Raw genomic sequence first — 16,721 nt, forward strand, 5'->3', positions numbered from 1 at the left:
ATCAAAACCCGGCACTCGCCTCGCTCTTTGACCCATGGAGCCCAACACGGAAACAATGGCTGAACGACGCAGCACGCGCAATCGCTCGACAAACGCTTCGAGCTCGACTGCTTCTGCTGCCACATATGGCTACCACAACACCTACCACACACACGCCCAGTTACCCATCGGATCACCGCCCTCGTATTCTCGCGCAATCGACCCTGAGACCCTTCGCCTACTCGATGAAAGGACCCGGACAGAGAAAGAGGCTGTTCGCAACATGTCAGCCCCTCCCCCATACACTTGCACTGTCGAGATTGGGGGCATTGTCGGCATCAAGCAAGAACTATCTTCACCCTTCCAGGTTTCAGGACATCGCGAATGGCACGATGTATATGCCATACTGCGAGGCACACAATTGAGCCTGTACCGTATAAAGAATCCGCGTCTCCTCAGCAAGAACAAGCAACCGACGCCAGGAAGATTACTGCGCACATATTCTTTGCAACACGCCGAAGTTGGCGTAGCTGCTGACTTCAAGAAGACGGCCCTAGTACCCAAGTCACCATTTGCACACCTAGTCCCGGCTGTTGCTCGGCCAAAGTTGTACGAAAGCGACCCACAGCTGTTTGAGCCGGTACGAGAACACGCACTTCGCCTGCGTCTTGAATTTGAGCAGTTCCTATTGTGTCCTTCGACCCATGAAGGCATGCTTGACTGGATAGAGTCCTTCTGCGCGGCTGTCGACATTAGTCTACCATTGGAAGACCGTAGCGAGCCCCGCTATCGAAGTTTGCCACGGAGAAGTCGGCGCCAAAGGATTCTGGAAAATGTGCAGTTTGCCGAGAACATTGAAAGTTTGACGAGTCTAGAAGCTGGTCGCCGCATCGTTGCACAACAAGAACAGATCATCCGCCAACTTTACCCCCACCTAGCCGGAACCCGAGACACGGGCTCAACCCAACCATCACCCGCGGGTGATGCGGAAATTGAAGAATTTGACCCGGAAGATGTTCGCTTTCCTGCAAGAGTGGCAAGAGATTCTTTAGTGCGCATGTCCTCTCAAGATTCCGAACTCCGCGAGGATGACTCATCCGAGAGTACATCTCCTTCGGACCCAAAGTCGACACCAGCAACACGCCCCTCGTCTGCACAGACTTTGCGATACCGCCGTCGCTGTGCGCCTGTCCTGCTCGCTTCGTCTCCGCGCGTAAGCGATGTAGTCTTTGGCAAAGGTCAACGGTTTCGTATCAGCATCAAGGCGCACATGCTTGTGGAATACACCTCCCACCCTCCACGTTACGACGCACACGGCTTCTCGAGGTCCAAGCGTTCTCCACACACCCCAATACGCCCCAACTCAGCAACGCGCGTCGCAGAAAAGACTGCCCCTGAGAATGTTACTCCAGATAGGCCGAGTTCGCCAATGCGTGGCGTCAGTGATGACTCCATTACCTCCATCTCGTTTGGCAAGGACCTGGCCACTGTGCCCTCCAAGTCAAACCCTGATGAGACGGGACAATCAGGGCCGCCATCTCCAACGACCGAGTCGCACACAAAAGTAGACGCGGCAAGCCAAATGGAGGCCATTGGTAAAACAAGGCACAGTGTGGATAGTCGTGAGAATGACTTGAATACTGTTGCACTTGGCGTAACCTTGCTCATTTGAGCTTTTTACTAGGCGTAAAGCCTAAGCATCGGGTAGCCCCCGTGATTTCCTACATTCTTTTTTGCATTCCATGGCGTGCCATCGCTTCATCATATTACTGCATCTTTCCATGCGCTTTACTGGCGTTGTCTGGTCATTTTCTTTGTTTTAGCATTTACAATGGTGTTAATAAGCCAACACGGAGATATACCCCACTTTACTTTGTACGGAACGTAGCGAGAAGATTTTGGTTAGAGATGATGGGAAAACGGAGAATTGGCGTAGATAGCTCATACCTTTGCGGCAATGATTACGCATTGATCTCAACCTCACATTTATCCATCGCACTGCCTTGACATGATTGAGCGGTGCATGCTACCGTTTTGTGACTTTAAGGCATCCCTCTCGAAGCCTGCTTCGGCTCCCACAACACTCGCCGGGTTTGTTCATGACCAAGCAGCTATGGATTTGTAACCTGGCACGCCCAGCTTATATAACCTGTTGCAGCCATACCTTACGCCCCGTCACTCCCAATTCAGAGCATACAGAACCGAATAACATTACAGACATATGCACCCCACCTGTTGGCCTCTTTCCGTTTTGGAGTACCCCGCATGTATATGTGGGTCCTGCTGACTGTATAGGAAAGAGTAACTCTACGAAAGTCTTTGGTGATAGGGTCCTTGTGACGCGACATCCTTTGTTGTGTGGGTAGATACACAGGTGAAGATGGATTTGTAATGAAGATTAGAAAGCAATTTCTCTGCTGACATGCGTGATCCTACGAATAAGAACTGGGGGCTTGGTAGACAAAAGGCATGTGTAGCAGATATATAGGTGAGCAGTGAATAAGAACTAAATCCCCATTTCTTATATTTAACACACATCTCGACATCCTTGTGTGTCTGACCGACCAATCCCTCATCCCTAAAAAGTACACACACCCATGGCCTCCAAACCCGTCGCCCTCATCCTCGGCGCAGGACCCAACCTAGGCGCCTCAATAGCAACCTCCCTCACCACCCTAGGCTACCGCATCGCCACCGCCTCCCGCAGTGGCACCGGCACTCTCGACCCCTCAACCAACATCCTGCGCCTCGGCGCAGATTTCACAACCCCCTCGTCCATCCCCCCTCTCTTCACAAAAGTAAAAGACACCTTCTCCGCCTTCCCCAGCGTCGTCATCTACAATGCAGCCACCCTGACACCCCCACCCGACACCGCAAACCCACTATCCATACCCACGGAGAACTTTGTACAAGATCTCAATGTCAACACCGTGAGTGCGTATGTGGCGGCGCAGGAGGCGGTAAAAGGATGGCAAGCGATGGGCAGCGAGGGCGGCAAGAAGACGTTTGTGTTTACGGGGAATATGCTGAATCAGAAGGTTATTCCCATGCTGAATGTTTTGACGCTGGGTGTGGGGAAGAGTGCGAGTGCGCATTGGATTGGGTTGGCGGATCAGGTTTTTAAAGAGGATGGGGCGGAGGAGTGGCGGTATGTGTGGTTTTTCTTTTCTCTTGTGTCTTGTCTTGTTTCGTAGGGGATTCGCTAATTATGGATTTAGTTTCTTCTATGCTGACCAGAGACTGTCTGATGGCGCGCCTATGCTCAATGGCGTCAGTGGTCCTGCACATGGAGAGCTCTATGCGCAGTTGGTGCAACACGAGGGTGATATACCGTGGCTGGTCACTTTTGTACAAGGCAAAGGATACGTCAAATTTTAGGTCCCACGACATGTTCGATATTTCTGACTCGATCTGAATGGTGTGGATTGGGTTTCTGAGTGAGGGGTTATCCAACAATGCATGCAATGATGCATGGTCCCAAACTCCCATCGAATTGCAATATAGTACATGTATCCCTCATGGCGTTATCTTCACATATCCCCCAACAAGTCTTCATTGTCATCGTCATTTACCCGCTTCTTCCTGCCCTTTCTACCCTTACTGCCCCTGATCTTTCGATCATCAGTATATCGTCCGTCGCGATCACCCACCAACATTCTCCCTCCTTTGCCCAGGACTCGTGCAGGACCTTCTTCCACGGTCTGGCCGTCTTTCTCGCCGACACCAATCTCAATGGTGACTCTCTTGGCCTTCTTGACTTTCCTGCCCTTCTTATCAAACTCATCGGATGGTCTACCAAGACGCACATTTCTTGGTATCCGTGTCTTTGCGCCAAGAGCCCAGAGGTCGCCCCAGCGCGCCTTGCGTGCGTCACGGTATGCTTGTTTGCTAAAGGAACGAGGGATAGTCCAACGCTCGAGTGTACCTGCTGGTGTACACATATCCATAATGATATGACCTCGTCGTTTAAGTGCTGGAAGAACAAGGCGTGGGAATGTGAGCGGGTTGACATCGTCGACTGAAGTTAAAGTGGGTTCTTCGATTTCTGTGTCTGGGCCGACATCTGCATTTTGTGTCGGAACATTCCATTCGTGTCCTTCAAAGGCCGCAGCAGTGGAATCTTCTCCCTGCACGAAACCTTTTCCAAGAATGTCGTGCTGTGGAAGGCGCTGATCGCGGCCACGTTGAACAGCGAGGTAGCTAAACTGCACATCCTCGTGATTCCTGTCCTTTGCATTGAGAATACGCTGAAGATATGGAGGACGGATGTAGCGTTGGCTGAAGAAACAAAAGTCCTTCCGTCCCTGGCTGACTCCCGGAGTCTGATACATGGGGCAGGTGCTATGATTAGTACAGGGTGCAACAATCATGCCGACTTCTTTATCGGTGAACCTGGTGTCGTCGTCTGGTTTCGACACTTGAGAATCTACCGATGTTTCAATATGCTCTGAGCTAGGAGAGGCAATGTGCTTGTCCAGAAGATATGAGCGGGCGCCAGCTATGACTTCGAAGCCTCGAGGTAGACCCTTTTCGATGAGGATCAGAACACCGCCTTTGGGATTGAGCAAGGACCAATACTTTTCAACCTGCTCCTTGCGGATATAGTCCTGTCGCAGAGGCCAGAGAGTATGCGGTGCAATGATGACATCGTAAAGCTTGCGCGGTTGCTGTGTGTTGGATTCGTCTTCGGCCGTCACTGTCTCTGGTAGTCGTGGGATGAAGGTGGTATTCTCCAATAGCTTACTCGCGCGGTGGCGAAGTGTGTCAGAGGCAGCCAGCACAGTTGCTTTGCCAAGTGGTGTGGAGCCGTGTGAAGTGTCTCCCGATTCTTCATGCATGCGCTGCCATTCTGCCTGTAGCATCTCGTGCCATGCTAGCACACCAACACCCCCTGACCCGGCGTCTAGTACGTTGCCACCTTTTTTGTTTCGCAGCATGTGCTCCAACCATCCTGTGCCCAGTCGGCGGCGAACTTCAACCATGGCACTCATGACACTGGCGTATACACCTGGCTGTACAGCCGCCATGTATACGTCGGCTTCTATGTTACCCATTTCCGACTGAGATGGGCTGAGCGGAATCGGCTTCTGTCCATTACCAAGACGTGCTGGAGTGGTGCTGGCTGAGAAGGGCAGACCTCGTCCACCAAAGATGCGATTGGCCGTTTCAGCAAGGTGTTTGTGGTTTGCTCGTGTTAAGAGGACGGCCGTGGGGTCAACGAGAGTCTCCTTGGGAAGGAACACGGTCGAGGGCGAAGGCTTGAAGCGGCCTGCAATGGTCAAAGGATGCGCTCGCATGAAGTCGTCGTCTTCCTCTGGTTCCTCGACAGTTTCCAGCCCTGCCTCTGCCTCTGCCTCTTCGTGTAGCAGTCGGCTCTGTTCGTATATGCCATCATGATAGATTTGATCCTGCTCTTCCCTGTGTGCCTCCCACTCTTCGGGTGTCATGGTCTTTTCGTCCGCCTCGGCATCTTCAGCATCCACCTCTTCGGAAGCATCGTGCTCTTCCAAGACTTCAACCTCCTCAAATTCGCCATTCTCGCCTCGCCTCAACAGAACCGTGGACCCGTCTGGTCGTTCTTCCTCAATGAGGTCTTCTGCATCTATTGTTTCAAGTTCCTGCGCATCCTCGACTGTGTCCACAAACACAGGCGCCCCGTACAGCCTCTCATAGATTATGTATTCCTCTTCAGTCAAATGGTCCCGCGGTAGCGAATCGCCAAAGTGTTGTCTCGCTCTCCGCGCATTGACTTCATGATTGACAGCCTCGGTCGCAATAGGTGGCGTTTCATCCGATGCTGTTGGTTCATCTGGTTCCGATTGCCTCGTTGCAAGTGTGGTTGAGAACGGTCTTCGTGGCGTCGAGAACCTGGAAGCCGCCGGTCGTGATTGTGGCGCGCTTGGTCGCTGGAGGGGTAGTCGTGCACTACGCGCTCGTGAAATGGCGATATTTAGACGACATGATGCGCATATTGACTGCACGCTCCTTGTCTTTAGCATCTTAACCTCAGCACAGCGATGCTGTCGAGCGACCTGGCAGGGCGCCTGCGCCGCAAACAAAAGTTCGCCGCATCTTCACTCCAGGGTCCACGCTAAGCCTCGCACATCATCACTTCCGTCCAATCGTACCTCAGCTATTTGCGCACCCCACATCGCCCATTTAGTCGCTGTCCCTATCGCTGTCACCAAGTAATCATTGTAAAGCCAGCCTCGGTTATTGCTTACGCATATCTATCTCAGAATAGTCCTCCTGCATCATCTATCGTGTTATTGATCTTTGAGTGCCACCTCGGCTGCGGCGAGCTTCTGCCCCCACCAACTGCGCTACTTGCCTGTTTACTCAACGTGAGAATAGCCAAATTTATTTAAAGCAGTATCCCATAGTTCTCCAACTTGTTTATATTTGTACCTACAAGTTGCACAGGAGCTGTTCTTAGTCATCCCATCTCCACTTAGTCACATACGTCTCAACGCCCCCGCTTCTTTCTCATCATCACTCTTGTATTCTCTATTCCCTTACAATTAATCAAGATTTCCAAGATGAAAGTATCGCCTGATTACGACTACTCGTCACTAAAGGAGGTGCTCAGTGATACAAGTGCCAAGGTCCTCCTTCCTGGTGACGGTCAGGAATACGAGAAAAGCATTGAAAGATGGAGCGAGCACTGCATCAAGCGAGCCGTAAGTGTACTAGATTTTAGGAGCCTTCTCCGAATACCTGGAATCGATGGGAGAAAGAGATTTTGAATCATTATGGCTCTTTACATAGAGCACTTGGGTTTACATTGCTGTACCACGCTCAGAAACTAAGACGAGATTAGGCTGCTGTCGTCAAACCCACTACGGCTGATGATGTGTCTGCAACCCTCGCACAGATACGCAAGCGTAGTATACCTTTCACTGTTCGTGGCGGAGGTCATTCCACTTCTGGTGCTGCGTCCATCGAGAATGGCATCGTTATCGATCTCTCCGAGATGCGTAAAGTCACAGTAGATCCTGAAGCTAAAACCATTGCTGCTGAGGGCGGTGCGCTCTGGGAAGATGTAGACGTTGAAGCAGCCAAATACGGTCTTGCAACGGTGGGGGGTACCGTCAACCACACTGGTGTAGGCGGTTTGACCCTCGGAGGTGGCTACGGATATCTTACGGGAAAGTACGGGCTCACTATCGGTATGTCTCTTTGTCCCAGAGTAATTTTAGCATACATGACTAAGACTACCCAGACAACCTCTTGTCTGTCAATATCGTCCTCGCTTCTGGGGAGCAAGTTATTGCATCAGCAAGCTCAAACCCTGACCTCTACTGGGCAGTATGTGGTGCCGGTCAAAACTTTGGGGTGACAACCACATTCACCTTCCAAGCGTACGACCAGAAGAACCCCGTATTTGCAGGACCACTTATATTTCTACCGGACAAGATCCCACAAATTGTCGAGTTCGCGAACAAGTTCCATACTGCCAACGACGGAAACCAAGCCCTGTTATGGGGATTCTCTGCACCACCACCTGCGAACGCGCCAGTTGTACTCTGTCAGCTCTTCCATAACGGCAGTGAAGAAGAGGGAAAAGCCTTTTTCGCTGATCTTTTCGAGCTCGGTCCCATAGCGAATATGACAGCTATGATCCCCTACGAGAAGCTGAACAGTCTTCTCAATCAATCAGCTGGCTTTGACGGGCGCAAACAATTCGGTGGCGGAGCTTTCAAGCTGCCATTAGATGCAAATCTCGCTGTGCAACTACACGCCGAGTTCAACGCTTTTGTGGCTTCCCATGAACGCATGAACGAGAGCATGATGTTGTTCGAAACCATTCCGTATAAGAAAGTGGTAGAGGTGCCCAACGACAAGACGTCCTTCTCGAACCGAGGAGACTATTACAACGTTGCTACCATGTTCAAGTGGTGGGTATGACCTCATGACTGAAGAGATAGACACTGACTAGGAGACAGGTTCGATCCATCCCTCGATGGAGAAATCCGCTCGTTTTCGCGCAACCTCTTGAAGAAGATCTCCTCGACTGCTGCGGATCGTTCGAATGACGGTGGAGTTGGCCAATATGCAAATTATGTGGCAGGTACGTTGCTCAGTTTACGGATGCTACACTTATCAACGTGGTACTAATTTTCATAGGTGCTGAAGTTGAAGCCAAGGAGATTTTCGGCGCCAATGTGAAGCGACTGGAGGAGTTGAAGCACAAATATGACCCCGATAATCTGTTCAGTCATGGCACGAGGTTGGTTCCACGCCAATTAGTGGTGGTGAACTGAATGTTTCGTTTCATATGCACAGATACAGCATACTATGAGCGAGAACATATTTCAGGCTATGAGTAACAGAACGAAGACTTCAGTAGGGCCAGTATAACAAGTGCTATCGAAGTGGTCAAGAGTCGCACATGATGCGCAGTGCAAAATATGATTTGTTTCAGGAACGATTTGACTTGGTTGTATGTTCTGTTTGATCCCAAAGAAACAAACCCTCTTTAATGGTTGCGAGTGAGTACCAAGTTTCATGGAAGTCGAAAGCAGGGATGCCGATGATCCGTGCCCATTGCAATGTGAACTTCGGACCCCCGAACTTCCCCGCATAACACACTTTTGCTCAGCCCAGTTTGCGCCTGTGCCAACAACCAATCTACGTGACTGTTCACTTCGAAAAAAAAATCCCAGCAACCGCTACAACAAGCCAGCATGTCCGACGAAGATCTCGAGCAAATCAGACGCGCGCGCCTGCAACAGCTCCAGCAGCAAGGCGGGGGACGAGGCCAGGGCGGGGAGGGCTCAGAGCAAGATTCGCGAAAGTAATTTTTTTGCACATTCGCAGAAACATGAGCATATACTAAGTCTAAAACCACAGGCAACAAGAGGGTATGTCCCCAGCTGTCCATACTCTCCCACCAACGGTCCCTCCTTCACACACGCGACCCCACCACCACCACCATCACTCACAAACAAACTAAACACTAACCCTACCCCAGCCGACCAACGCTCCTCCATCCTCTCGCAGATTCTCCTCCCCGAAGCCGCAGACCGTCTCGGCCGCATCCGCCTCGTCAAGGAATCCCGCGCAACCGACATCGAGAATCGACTCATCATGCTCGCGCGAACGGGCCAACTGAGACAAAAAGTCACTGAAGAGCAGTTGAAGGAAATACTGGGTGCTGTGGCCGAAGCGCAGGAGAAGGATGAGCAGAAGATCGTTGTGAACAGGAGGGGTGGTGGATGGGACGATGACGACGATGAGTTGGAAGAGCTCATGAAGGAAGTTTAGAGGAGAGATGTGGTTGTGGTGAAGAGGTGAGGGATATGCATTGGGTGGCGTTTTGGGGGCGGGTATGGATCAAGGCATATGATCAAACAGCCTGTGGGTATACTCATAACGCTAATGGTGCTTGTTCAGCAGCCCGATTTAATATTTGGTTGTGCTCTGACTTGCTCAAGACACCTACTCTACATCTTCTTGATCTGCTTCCTCACCCGTCCAATTTCAATTTCCTGCGTTCTCAGATCCTTTGCTATAGTAGCGAGCTGTGGAATCGGGCCCTCTACTGCAGACACGAATGTCGACTGTGCAGTTCTGAGAGCGGGCGGAACGAGGATTCCGAACCATTTGAGCGGATCAGCAATCTTCTCACTTGACTTCTTCTCTTTTTCAGTCTCCTCTGGGTCTTGGTTCGATCGTTGGTCTGCATCAGGGGTCGTCTCTGCTTCGTCTTTTGTTGCTGATGAAAGTTCAACTCCCTCGTCTTCTGGTTGATGCTCCTGTTCTTCAGAAACCGGGGCTTTTCTGCTTCGAGGAGTAGCGTCAGGTGGATGGATAGAGAAGTGAGGACGGTCAGTTAGGAGACGCCCGTGTTCGGCAACGTGACTGCAGTTGTCAGCATTTGGATGTAAGCAATTCGAGAGCTGGATATTTGAACCAACGAAATTGAACACATGAGTTTACAGATACCATAAGAGTACTTACACTTTACGTATTGCTTGCATACGTTCATCATAACAGTCCTGTCCGTATCGAATTGCAGAGGAGGAATTGTGGAAGTTCGCCTGGGCAAGTGACATGTATCCCTACTACTGTTAGTGGTAAATCTACCTCTCTCCCCTTCTCGCTCTAACATACCGAAGAGAGTTGCGTCGACAGCTCACCCATGACTTTGTGATATTCGTGCAACGTATTGAGATAGTGCTCGAGCAGATCATCCAAATAAGCAAGCAAGTCATCTTTGTCTCTCCTCGCCGCAATCTCGGCACGATTCAGCGATATCTCTTGAACATCCATCATGATCTCAGCTTTTCAGATCAAGCGTGATGGAGGGGTAAAGCAAGGTAAACGGTCGTTCAAAGGTCGAGTGGTGAGCGATGCATGGATGTACATCTGGGCACCCATGCATTGCTGCGGGGACTATACCGCATCGAGAGCTAGAAAGACAAGCTGAGCTCGGATAGCCAACATCATTTCATCCAAGTTTCCCATTGCGCATCTCGATCCCCACCCAATCGCAATCACCCCACCCCCACCACAACAAAGGAGAGGGGGACGCACAAAATGTCGAAACTAAACCCCCTGCTCAATCTCTTCCGAAGATATCACACGCAAAACCTTCGTACCTCGATACGAACCCCACGCTTCCAATCCGCAACCCGTCCACAATGTCGATGCACGCGCTTCCAACCACATGTCTTGCTCTTCCGGCAGCAAAAACGCTACGTAGGCGGCGGACCAGGCCTAGACCCAAACTTCGTTTCCATCCTCGATCGTCCCACCAAAATGGCGCGCGCAGGCCAACAGCACGGCCCGGGCCTCATCATCCTCGCCATTATACCCGTCACCGCTTTCCTGCTCGGATGTTGGCAGGTGCAGAGGTTGGGCTGGAAGACGGATCTGATTGCGCGGTTTGAGGATAGGTTGACGTTTCCGCCGCTGGAGCTGCCGCTCAGAATTGATCCAGAGGCTGTCAAGGACTTTGATTATAGAAAGGTGTATGCCACGGGCGTGTTGAGACATGATCAGGAAATGTTGATTGGGCCCCGCATTCTGGACGGCGAGGAGGGGTATACGGTTGTGACGCCCTTGGAGCGCAAAGATGCAAGGGGCAATGTGCACAAGATACTGGCGTGTAGAGGTTGGATTAAGAAGGAAGCGAGTCCGCAATGGTTTCGCAAGAAGAATGGTGCGCTGCCAGAAGGCGATGTTACCATTGAGGGTCTGCTGAGGATACCACCCAAGGGAAACATGTTTACGCCCAAGAACGAACCTGAGAAGGGCAAGTGGTTTTTCCCCAGCGTCGAGGAGATGGCAGAATACAGTGGAAGCCAGCCTGTGTGGGTGGAGGAAACAATGAGTGAGTACTTTTGATATATTGGAACACATGCAATTGGGGTATCTAATTGTTTCCACAGCGCCGGACCTGCTCACAAACTATGAGCGTGAGCCAAAAGGTGTACCAATTGGAAGAGCGCCGACCGTGAACCTGCGGAATAACCATACGCAGTACATCTTCACGTGGTACGCGTTGAGCTTCGCAACCTCGGTCATGTTTTGGATGGTCGTTAAAAAGCCCATGTCGGGCACTCAACGACGAGTACGACACAGTGTTGACTGGTCGTAAAATACTATCATCGCCTTTTACTCGTCATCATCCTCTTCTTCTTGTACAGGATTTAGCCGCTTCCGTTTTTGGCCCTTTAGCTTGGTTGGTGGCTCCATGCGTAGCTGCTGGAGTAGTTCTCTAGGAAGCATTTTTTGCGCTAGCGAAAACGACGTACTACTGTCTGTAGTCGTCCGGGTTCTGCTCGTCGTTAGTGAACCGACTTGAATGTAGGTTAGATCATGTACAACATACCGTTTCATAAGCGCTACGACGTCGCTTTCTTCAATCATCTTCCGTCCGCCATGTTGTGCATATGCCGCGAGATCGCCGCTAATCTGCTCAAAAAAGTCGTTGGTTGTACGCACGAGAGCATCGAGCGCTTCTTTATTGAGCTGACCTTTGCTCCCCTGCGACTTCATGAAACCCATGGCGAGCTTCTTGACTGATGCCGCCGGGAATGAAGGGTACCCAATGCCATGCGCCGAGACCATGTATTCTTTGGACTTCCGGACGCCCTTTAGCTGCACCGGAGGGCGTTGTTCGGGCGACTTTGTTTGTAGACTGCGGTCTATCGCCGATTCCTCTTCTCGATAGGCTGCTAGTTCAGCATCATCATCTTCCGGAGGATCTGATTCCCAGCCTAGCATGCCGTCATCTTCGATGAGATTGTTGCGGTCCAAAGCTAAGGTTTCATTCTCCTGCTCGTTGTCGTCTAGCATCTCCGAATCATCGGGTAGATCCTGTGGACCAATATCCCTGTCCTGGTCTTCCTCAACTTCCTGATCTCTCTGTCCCTCTCGTTGGTCTTCTTGCACCGGCAAACGTATACGTTCGGGTATTTGGAAGCGGAAAGTGGGCTCGTCCATGTCGTCTTCGACTTCGCCAAAAACACCCAGGTTCACATCACTTGGACGTCCGTCTCTCCGCCCAGTCAATGCACGCATTTGTGTCGTCGTATCGTCCTCGTCCAACCCTCCATCGATTGTCTGATCAAGCAATCCATCTGCACGTCTGCTGATGAATGTACCATCGATCTCGTACTCCTCTTCCACTGCACCGAGCTCACTCAAGTCTCCAAACCGTTCGCTCTGTCTTCCTCCAAACATGCGCGGATCCTCACTGATGGCTTTACGTCCAAACTCGAGAGACTGTACGGTCCCGCCATCGACATCGTCAGGTAGGTCAGGGAGAAGCGATTGCCGTGGTGGTGCGCTGTGGAAACTATCCTCGTCATCGTACATGTTATCAAGGGGCATGGAGAGTCGGGGAGCAGCGATATGTGGGCCATCTTCGACATCGGGAAGATCGAGAGCTGAGTGTCGTGTTCTCGGGGGTGGGAGTTGCGGAGAGGGTTCTACAGGACGACTATCGCGGGCAAGCACTACAACATGATTTAGTTGGGCAAATGGGAAGCGAGTTTACATTAAATACCTCTGGCTAGATCACGCAATATGTCCCGCGGGGTCTCTCTTTGTATGCGTCCACTTCTTCTCCGATTATTGCCCGGTGTTCTTGCTGCATTGGCTCGCTCGCGCAATGCTCTGATCGCATGCGGAGTTGTAGGAGCTATCCTTCGTGAAGAAATGGGACGGGTTGCCGGCCCGCCTCGAGGTGTTCGTCCCGTACCTGGTGTGCGAGCAATTGGCGTCCTTCTGCTCCCGGGGGTGGGGCCTGCACTAATGGCGCGGCGAAACGGTGTGATGAGCTGGAGGGGCGCATCATTGCGCGGAGTCATTTGTACATGGCGCTCCGGAGAGAGATGCTGTTTCTTGCGCGCTGAATTGGCCATTGTGGTTGCGGCGTTTGAAAGCGTCTAGTGGGAGTCTTGATAGACGTCAGGGAAACGCGTCGCTTGGACGCGACTTCCCCGGCGCGCCTCAGAACTAGTCTCAACTGGGGTAGGTCGCTGCTTATCGATAACTTTAATCACCTGTAACTTTTTCTGTTGCACGAATTCTTGGTCGCATCTTTGTCCACACAAAACACTAGCGACATCATGTCCGATTCTGAATCAGAAGGAGGCGTACCCCTGATCGAGGCACAGTTTGACATTGACGCTTCGTCCAAGAAAAGAAAAAGAGAAGCGGAGCCCGAGGCCAGCAAAGACAGCAAAAAAGCGGCCAAGAAAGCGAAACGGAAAGAGAAGAAGAAACAGAAGGCCAAAGAAATCGACGAAGATGACTTGGACCAGGAGTTGGGTGTCAATCATTCTTTTGAGCGCATGGATGGCCAGCTCCTGGCGGATTATGTGAATGCACGAACTCGACTTTACGGGAAAGAATTGAGTAGTGTTGAACTTGAGGACAAGTTCATTTCTGGTATGTGCGCGCCGAGTTTTCACGCGACCCAAGCTGACAAAAGGCAGCCCGCACGGTTCAAGATAGTAGTAGCTGGACCGAACCACGAACTACCGACAATTTATCAGCTTTCCTAAAAAAGCAGGCAGGAAGCCTCGAGCCGACAGCACCGAAGCCACATGGAGCACCGCACACGATTGTAGTCACGGTATCTGGAATTCGAGCAGCGGATGTTTGTAGATCTCTCAAGTCAGGACTGCCTAAGCAAGGCGTCAAAGCACCGAACGTGGCCAAGCTATTCGCAAAGCATCTCAAACTGCCGGATCAAATAGCACATCTTAAGAGGAGCAAGTGCGTTCGAAGATAGTCTTTTTTGGGTGGCTTATGCTGACAGAACGACAGGGTTGACTATGGGGTAGGGACACCCGATCGACTGACAGCATTACTCCAGGATGGGGCTCTCTCAACGGTCAACTTGAAGCGAGTGGTGGTTGATGTGTCGTACATTGACCAGAAGAAGCGCGGCATCCTTGACATGAAAGATCTCCATGAGGCAGTGATCAAATTGCTTCTGCGGAAAGAGTTTGTCGGCGAGGACAAGCAGGGCGGAGACGGACTATTTCTCTTCTACTAATCTAATGAAGCGGGTAACTCTTGGGGATGTGGGATGTAGGCATTAGACAGGCAAGCTATGGCAGATAGCCAATGAAATGCAATCGTGGGCGGCTTAGTCTGTGGGGAAGATGGCTCGATGATGATGATGGGTGCAGCAAGAAACAACGACAATGGCTATTCGCACATGCACTAGGCGGCAGACGGGATGTGTCGAGACAGTGGCTAAACAAGGTCTGGCATGGCACACGCGCAGGGTCGCGTCTCCCTTTTGGGGAACAGTGCGGGCTCGAATGTTAATGTATGCTTTCAGGTGTCTGGTGAAGTTAGTACGGCTAATAAGTCGGGCGCACGGTCACACTGGCGAGCAGAAATATGCAGCTGCAGGCGAATCACGACACTAGAAGACGGCGAATAAGTTTGCGGGCAGGGCTCACACGAGGCGCGGCTGTTGTTTGCCGGCGGTAGATAGTCGTTGCAGTTGTGTAGTTTGTGGTGAAAGGGTGCCTGTCGCTGCGACACTCGGCATGCGCGGTATGCAATGCCGCAGCAGCAGTTCCACAGTTTCCACCGTCCCACCGTCGTCCTGGTCCCATGCATGACGGGCGCTCGCTACGGTAGGCAGGTAGGCAAAGCTCGCACGCTCGTCTCTGCAGCGCCGGCCACTTGCTGCGAATCGGGACCAGGACCATCTAGGCGGCCCAAACGAGAGCCATGACACCCTGGCACCCTACCTATCAGACTCAGTAGAGGCCTGCCTCTGCAGTGTGTCGCAAATCGGTTTCAAGACCATACGCGCCTGCCAGTCTTTTGCCAAATAGCTCATCGCACCGCTCTCGCTCTCACACACACACAAGACGCACTGCACTGCACTGCACTCTGACTGCACTCTGACTGCACTCTGACTCCTTCTTTCTCCCAAATCGGCTGGCATTGATTGAGAATTGAGATTACATACACCCAAGACGACCTGAAGTGCTGCTTTGTAACTGCTGCCGCAGCTATCCACGACTCGGACCCCGCCGCCAGGCCCCAGTTGGCCCGCGCTGCTTCGACTCGCGCATCGTGCATATCATCCAGCTTTCGAGTTCGCTTCTTGACCCGCCGCCGCCGCCAAGCGATAAAACGCCCCCCTACGCTGCAGATAGCTCCCGCAGTCCTCTTAGAAGCTACTCGGAAGTTGTTGACCTGCTCCAACGGTTCGTCCTTCACTCCTCAACCGCCTCACAGTCTCCAGTCTGACTCCATCACCTGCAGGGTCTCCAAACCTCCGCTATTCGCTTCGCCATCCTCGGAAGCCGCCCCATTCCCTCGCCGAGCTGGGTCCGAACGTCTTGTCCAAGGTTAATCAGACGACACACGTAATACCACCACTATGGCTGCTCCTGCGACCCAATCTCTCAAGGTGCGCCTCTGCTGCACGCAGTCTCTTTTGTGCAACATGGTCGTTGGTTGCTGACAGCTCTCCAGTGCGTCGTGACAGGTGACGGTGCTGTAGGCAAAGTAAGACATCGCGCTCCCTGTACCGCGTCTGAGCCTGCTAACCCGCCAGACATGTCTTCTCATCTCGTACACGACCAACGCCTTCCCAGGCGAATACATCCCTACAGTGTATGTGTGTCGCCGCTCCCATGGCGAGCTTGAGCTAACGCGCCCAGCTTCGATAACTACTCTGCAAATGTCATGGTGGATGGAAAGCCAATAAGCTTGGGACTGTGGGATACTGCTGGACAGGAGGATTACGACAGGCTGCGACCGCTTTCCTACCCCCAGACGGATGTTTTCCTCATCTGCTTTTCCATCGTCAGCCCTCCATCGTTCGACAACGTCAAGGCAAAGGTAAAGACGCATCGGATTCGTCGAGCTTAGATGCACGCTGACAGATGCCCAGTGGTACCCAGAGATAGATCATCACGCGCCCGGTGTACCCATCATCCTCGTTGGCACAAAACTTGACTTGAGGGATGACGAAGCGACCAAGGAGTCGCTCAGACAGAAGAAGATGGCGCCCATTCAATACGAGCAAGCCGTCATGGTGGCAAAGGAGATCAAGGCGCAAAAGTACCTTGAATGCTCTGCGCTCACGCAGCGCAACCTCAAGAGCGTTTTTGATGAGGCAATCCGGTATGTTTTCCCCAAGCTCGCTCGCAAGCTTCTGCTTACATGAAACAGCGCCGTCCTCAGCCCCCGCCCTCAACAAGCGTCAGCAAGGAACCAGAAGAAGAAGTGCACCATCCTATAAGAAG

At 51.9% G+C, this 16,721-nt stretch overlaps 10 protein-coding genes across 10 annotated transcripts; 7 read left to right on the top strand and 3 right to left on the bottom strand.

Moving 5' to 3' along the window:
- Nucleotides 1–55: 55 nt before the first annotated feature.
- Nucleotides 56–1,651, top strand: PtrM4_039800 (putative ph domain-containing protein; the record flags this gene model as incomplete). Its single annotated transcript, XM_001937680.1, has 1 exon — nucleotides 56–1,651. One exon carries the CDS (start codon nucleotides 56–58, stop codon nucleotides 1,649–1,651), a length of 1,596 nt encoding a protein of 531 aa, XP_001937715.1.
- Nucleotides 1,652–2,957: 1,306 nt separating this feature from the next.
- On the top strand, nucleotides 2,958–3,357 carry PtrM4_039810 (uncharacterized protein; the record flags this gene model as incomplete). The annotated part of the gene is made up of 2 exons (XM_066104350.1): nucleotides 2,958–3,127; nucleotides 3,198–3,357. 2 exons carry the CDS (start codon nucleotides 2,958–2,960, stop codon nucleotides 3,355–3,357), a joined length of 330 nt encoding a protein of 109 aa, XP_065958914.1.
- Nucleotides 3,358–3,509: 152 nt separating this feature from the next.
- On the bottom strand, nucleotides 3,510–5,978 carry PtrM4_039820 (rRNA methylase; the record flags this gene model as incomplete). The annotated part of the gene is made up of 1 exon (XM_001937678.2): nucleotides 3,510–5,978. The coding sequence occupies one exon, from the start codon at nucleotides 5,976–5,978 to the stop codon at nucleotides 3,510–3,512; it is 2,469 nt and encodes an 822-aa protein (XP_001937713.1).
- A 540-nt stretch (nucleotides 5,979–6,518) lies between these two features.
- Nucleotides 6,519–8,243, top strand: PtrM4_039830 (GlcD, FAD-FMN-containing dehydrogenase; the record flags this gene model as incomplete). The annotated part of the gene is made up of 5 exons (XM_066104351.1): nucleotides 6,519–6,659; nucleotides 6,800–7,148; nucleotides 7,202–7,877; nucleotides 7,926–8,050; nucleotides 8,107–8,243. 5 exons carry the CDS (start codon nucleotides 6,519–6,521, stop codon nucleotides 8,241–8,243), a joined length of 1,428 nt encoding a protein of 475 aa, XP_065958915.1.
- A 423-nt stretch (nucleotides 8,244–8,666) lies between these two features.
- PtrM4_039840 (DNA-binding protein) lies at nucleotides 8,667–9,246 on the top strand (the record flags this gene model as incomplete). The annotated part of the gene is made up of 3 exons (XM_066104352.1): nucleotides 8,667–8,776; nucleotides 8,833–8,843; nucleotides 8,954–9,246. 3 exons carry the CDS (start codon nucleotides 8,667–8,669, stop codon nucleotides 9,244–9,246), a joined length of 414 nt encoding a protein of 137 aa, XP_065958916.1.
- A 179-nt stretch (nucleotides 9,247–9,425) lies between these two features.
- On the bottom strand, nucleotides 9,426–10,257 carry PtrM4_039850 (uncharacterized protein; the record flags this gene model as incomplete). The annotated part of the gene is made up of 3 exons (XM_001937675.2): nucleotides 9,426–9,843; nucleotides 9,943–10,043; nucleotides 10,096–10,257. 3 exons carry the CDS (start codon nucleotides 10,255–10,257, stop codon nucleotides 9,426–9,428), a joined length of 681 nt encoding a protein of 226 aa, XP_001937710.2.
- Nucleotides 10,258–10,521: 264 nt separating this feature from the next.
- On the top strand, nucleotides 10,522–11,584 carry PtrM4_039860 (SURF-family protein Shy1; the record flags this gene model as incomplete). The annotated part of the gene is made up of 2 exons (XM_001937674.2): nucleotides 10,522–11,317; nucleotides 11,376–11,584. 2 exons carry the CDS (start codon nucleotides 10,522–10,524, stop codon nucleotides 11,582–11,584), a joined length of 1,005 nt encoding a protein of 334 aa, XP_001937709.1.
- A 17-nt stretch (nucleotides 11,585–11,601) lies between these two features.
- On the bottom strand, nucleotides 11,602–13,355 carry PtrM4_039870 (CBFD-NFYB-HMF domain containing protein; the record flags this gene model as incomplete). The annotated part of the gene is made up of 3 exons (XM_066104353.1): nucleotides 11,602–11,764; nucleotides 11,819–12,947; nucleotides 13,193–13,355. 3 exons carry the CDS (start codon nucleotides 13,353–13,355, stop codon nucleotides 11,602–11,604), a joined length of 1,455 nt encoding a protein of 484 aa, XP_065958917.1.
- A 432-nt stretch (nucleotides 13,356–13,787) lies between these two features.
- PtrM4_039880 (uncharacterized protein) lies at nucleotides 13,788–14,497 on the top strand (the record flags this gene model as incomplete). The annotated part of the gene is made up of 3 exons (XM_001937672.2): nucleotides 13,788–13,884; nucleotides 13,932–14,214; nucleotides 14,266–14,497. 3 exons carry the CDS (start codon nucleotides 13,788–13,790, stop codon nucleotides 14,495–14,497), a joined length of 612 nt encoding a protein of 203 aa, XP_001937707.2.
- A 1,353-nt stretch (nucleotides 14,498–15,850) lies between these two features.
- Nucleotides 15,851–16,717, top strand: PtrM4_039890 (GTPase SAR1 and related small G protein; the record flags this gene model as incomplete). Its single annotated transcript, XM_001937671.2, has 6 exons — nucleotides 15,851–15,880; nucleotides 15,946–15,978; nucleotides 16,028–16,086; nucleotides 16,134–16,314; nucleotides 16,367–16,599; nucleotides 16,648–16,717. The coding sequence occupies 6 exons, from the start codon at nucleotides 15,851–15,853 to the stop codon at nucleotides 16,715–16,717; spliced, it is 606 nt and encodes a 201-aa protein (XP_001937706.1).
- Between the last annotated feature and the right edge of the window lie 4 nt (nucleotides 16,718–16,721).

Source organism: Pyrenophora tritici-repentis, chromosome 10 (genome assembly GCF_003171515.1).
Source record: "Pyrenophora tritici-repentis strain M4 chromosome 10, whole genome shotgun sequence".
In the NCBI taxonomy this organism is placed as follows: Eukaryota; Fungi; Ascomycota; class Dothideomycetes; order Pleosporales; family Pleosporaceae; genus Pyrenophora; species Pyrenophora tritici-repentis.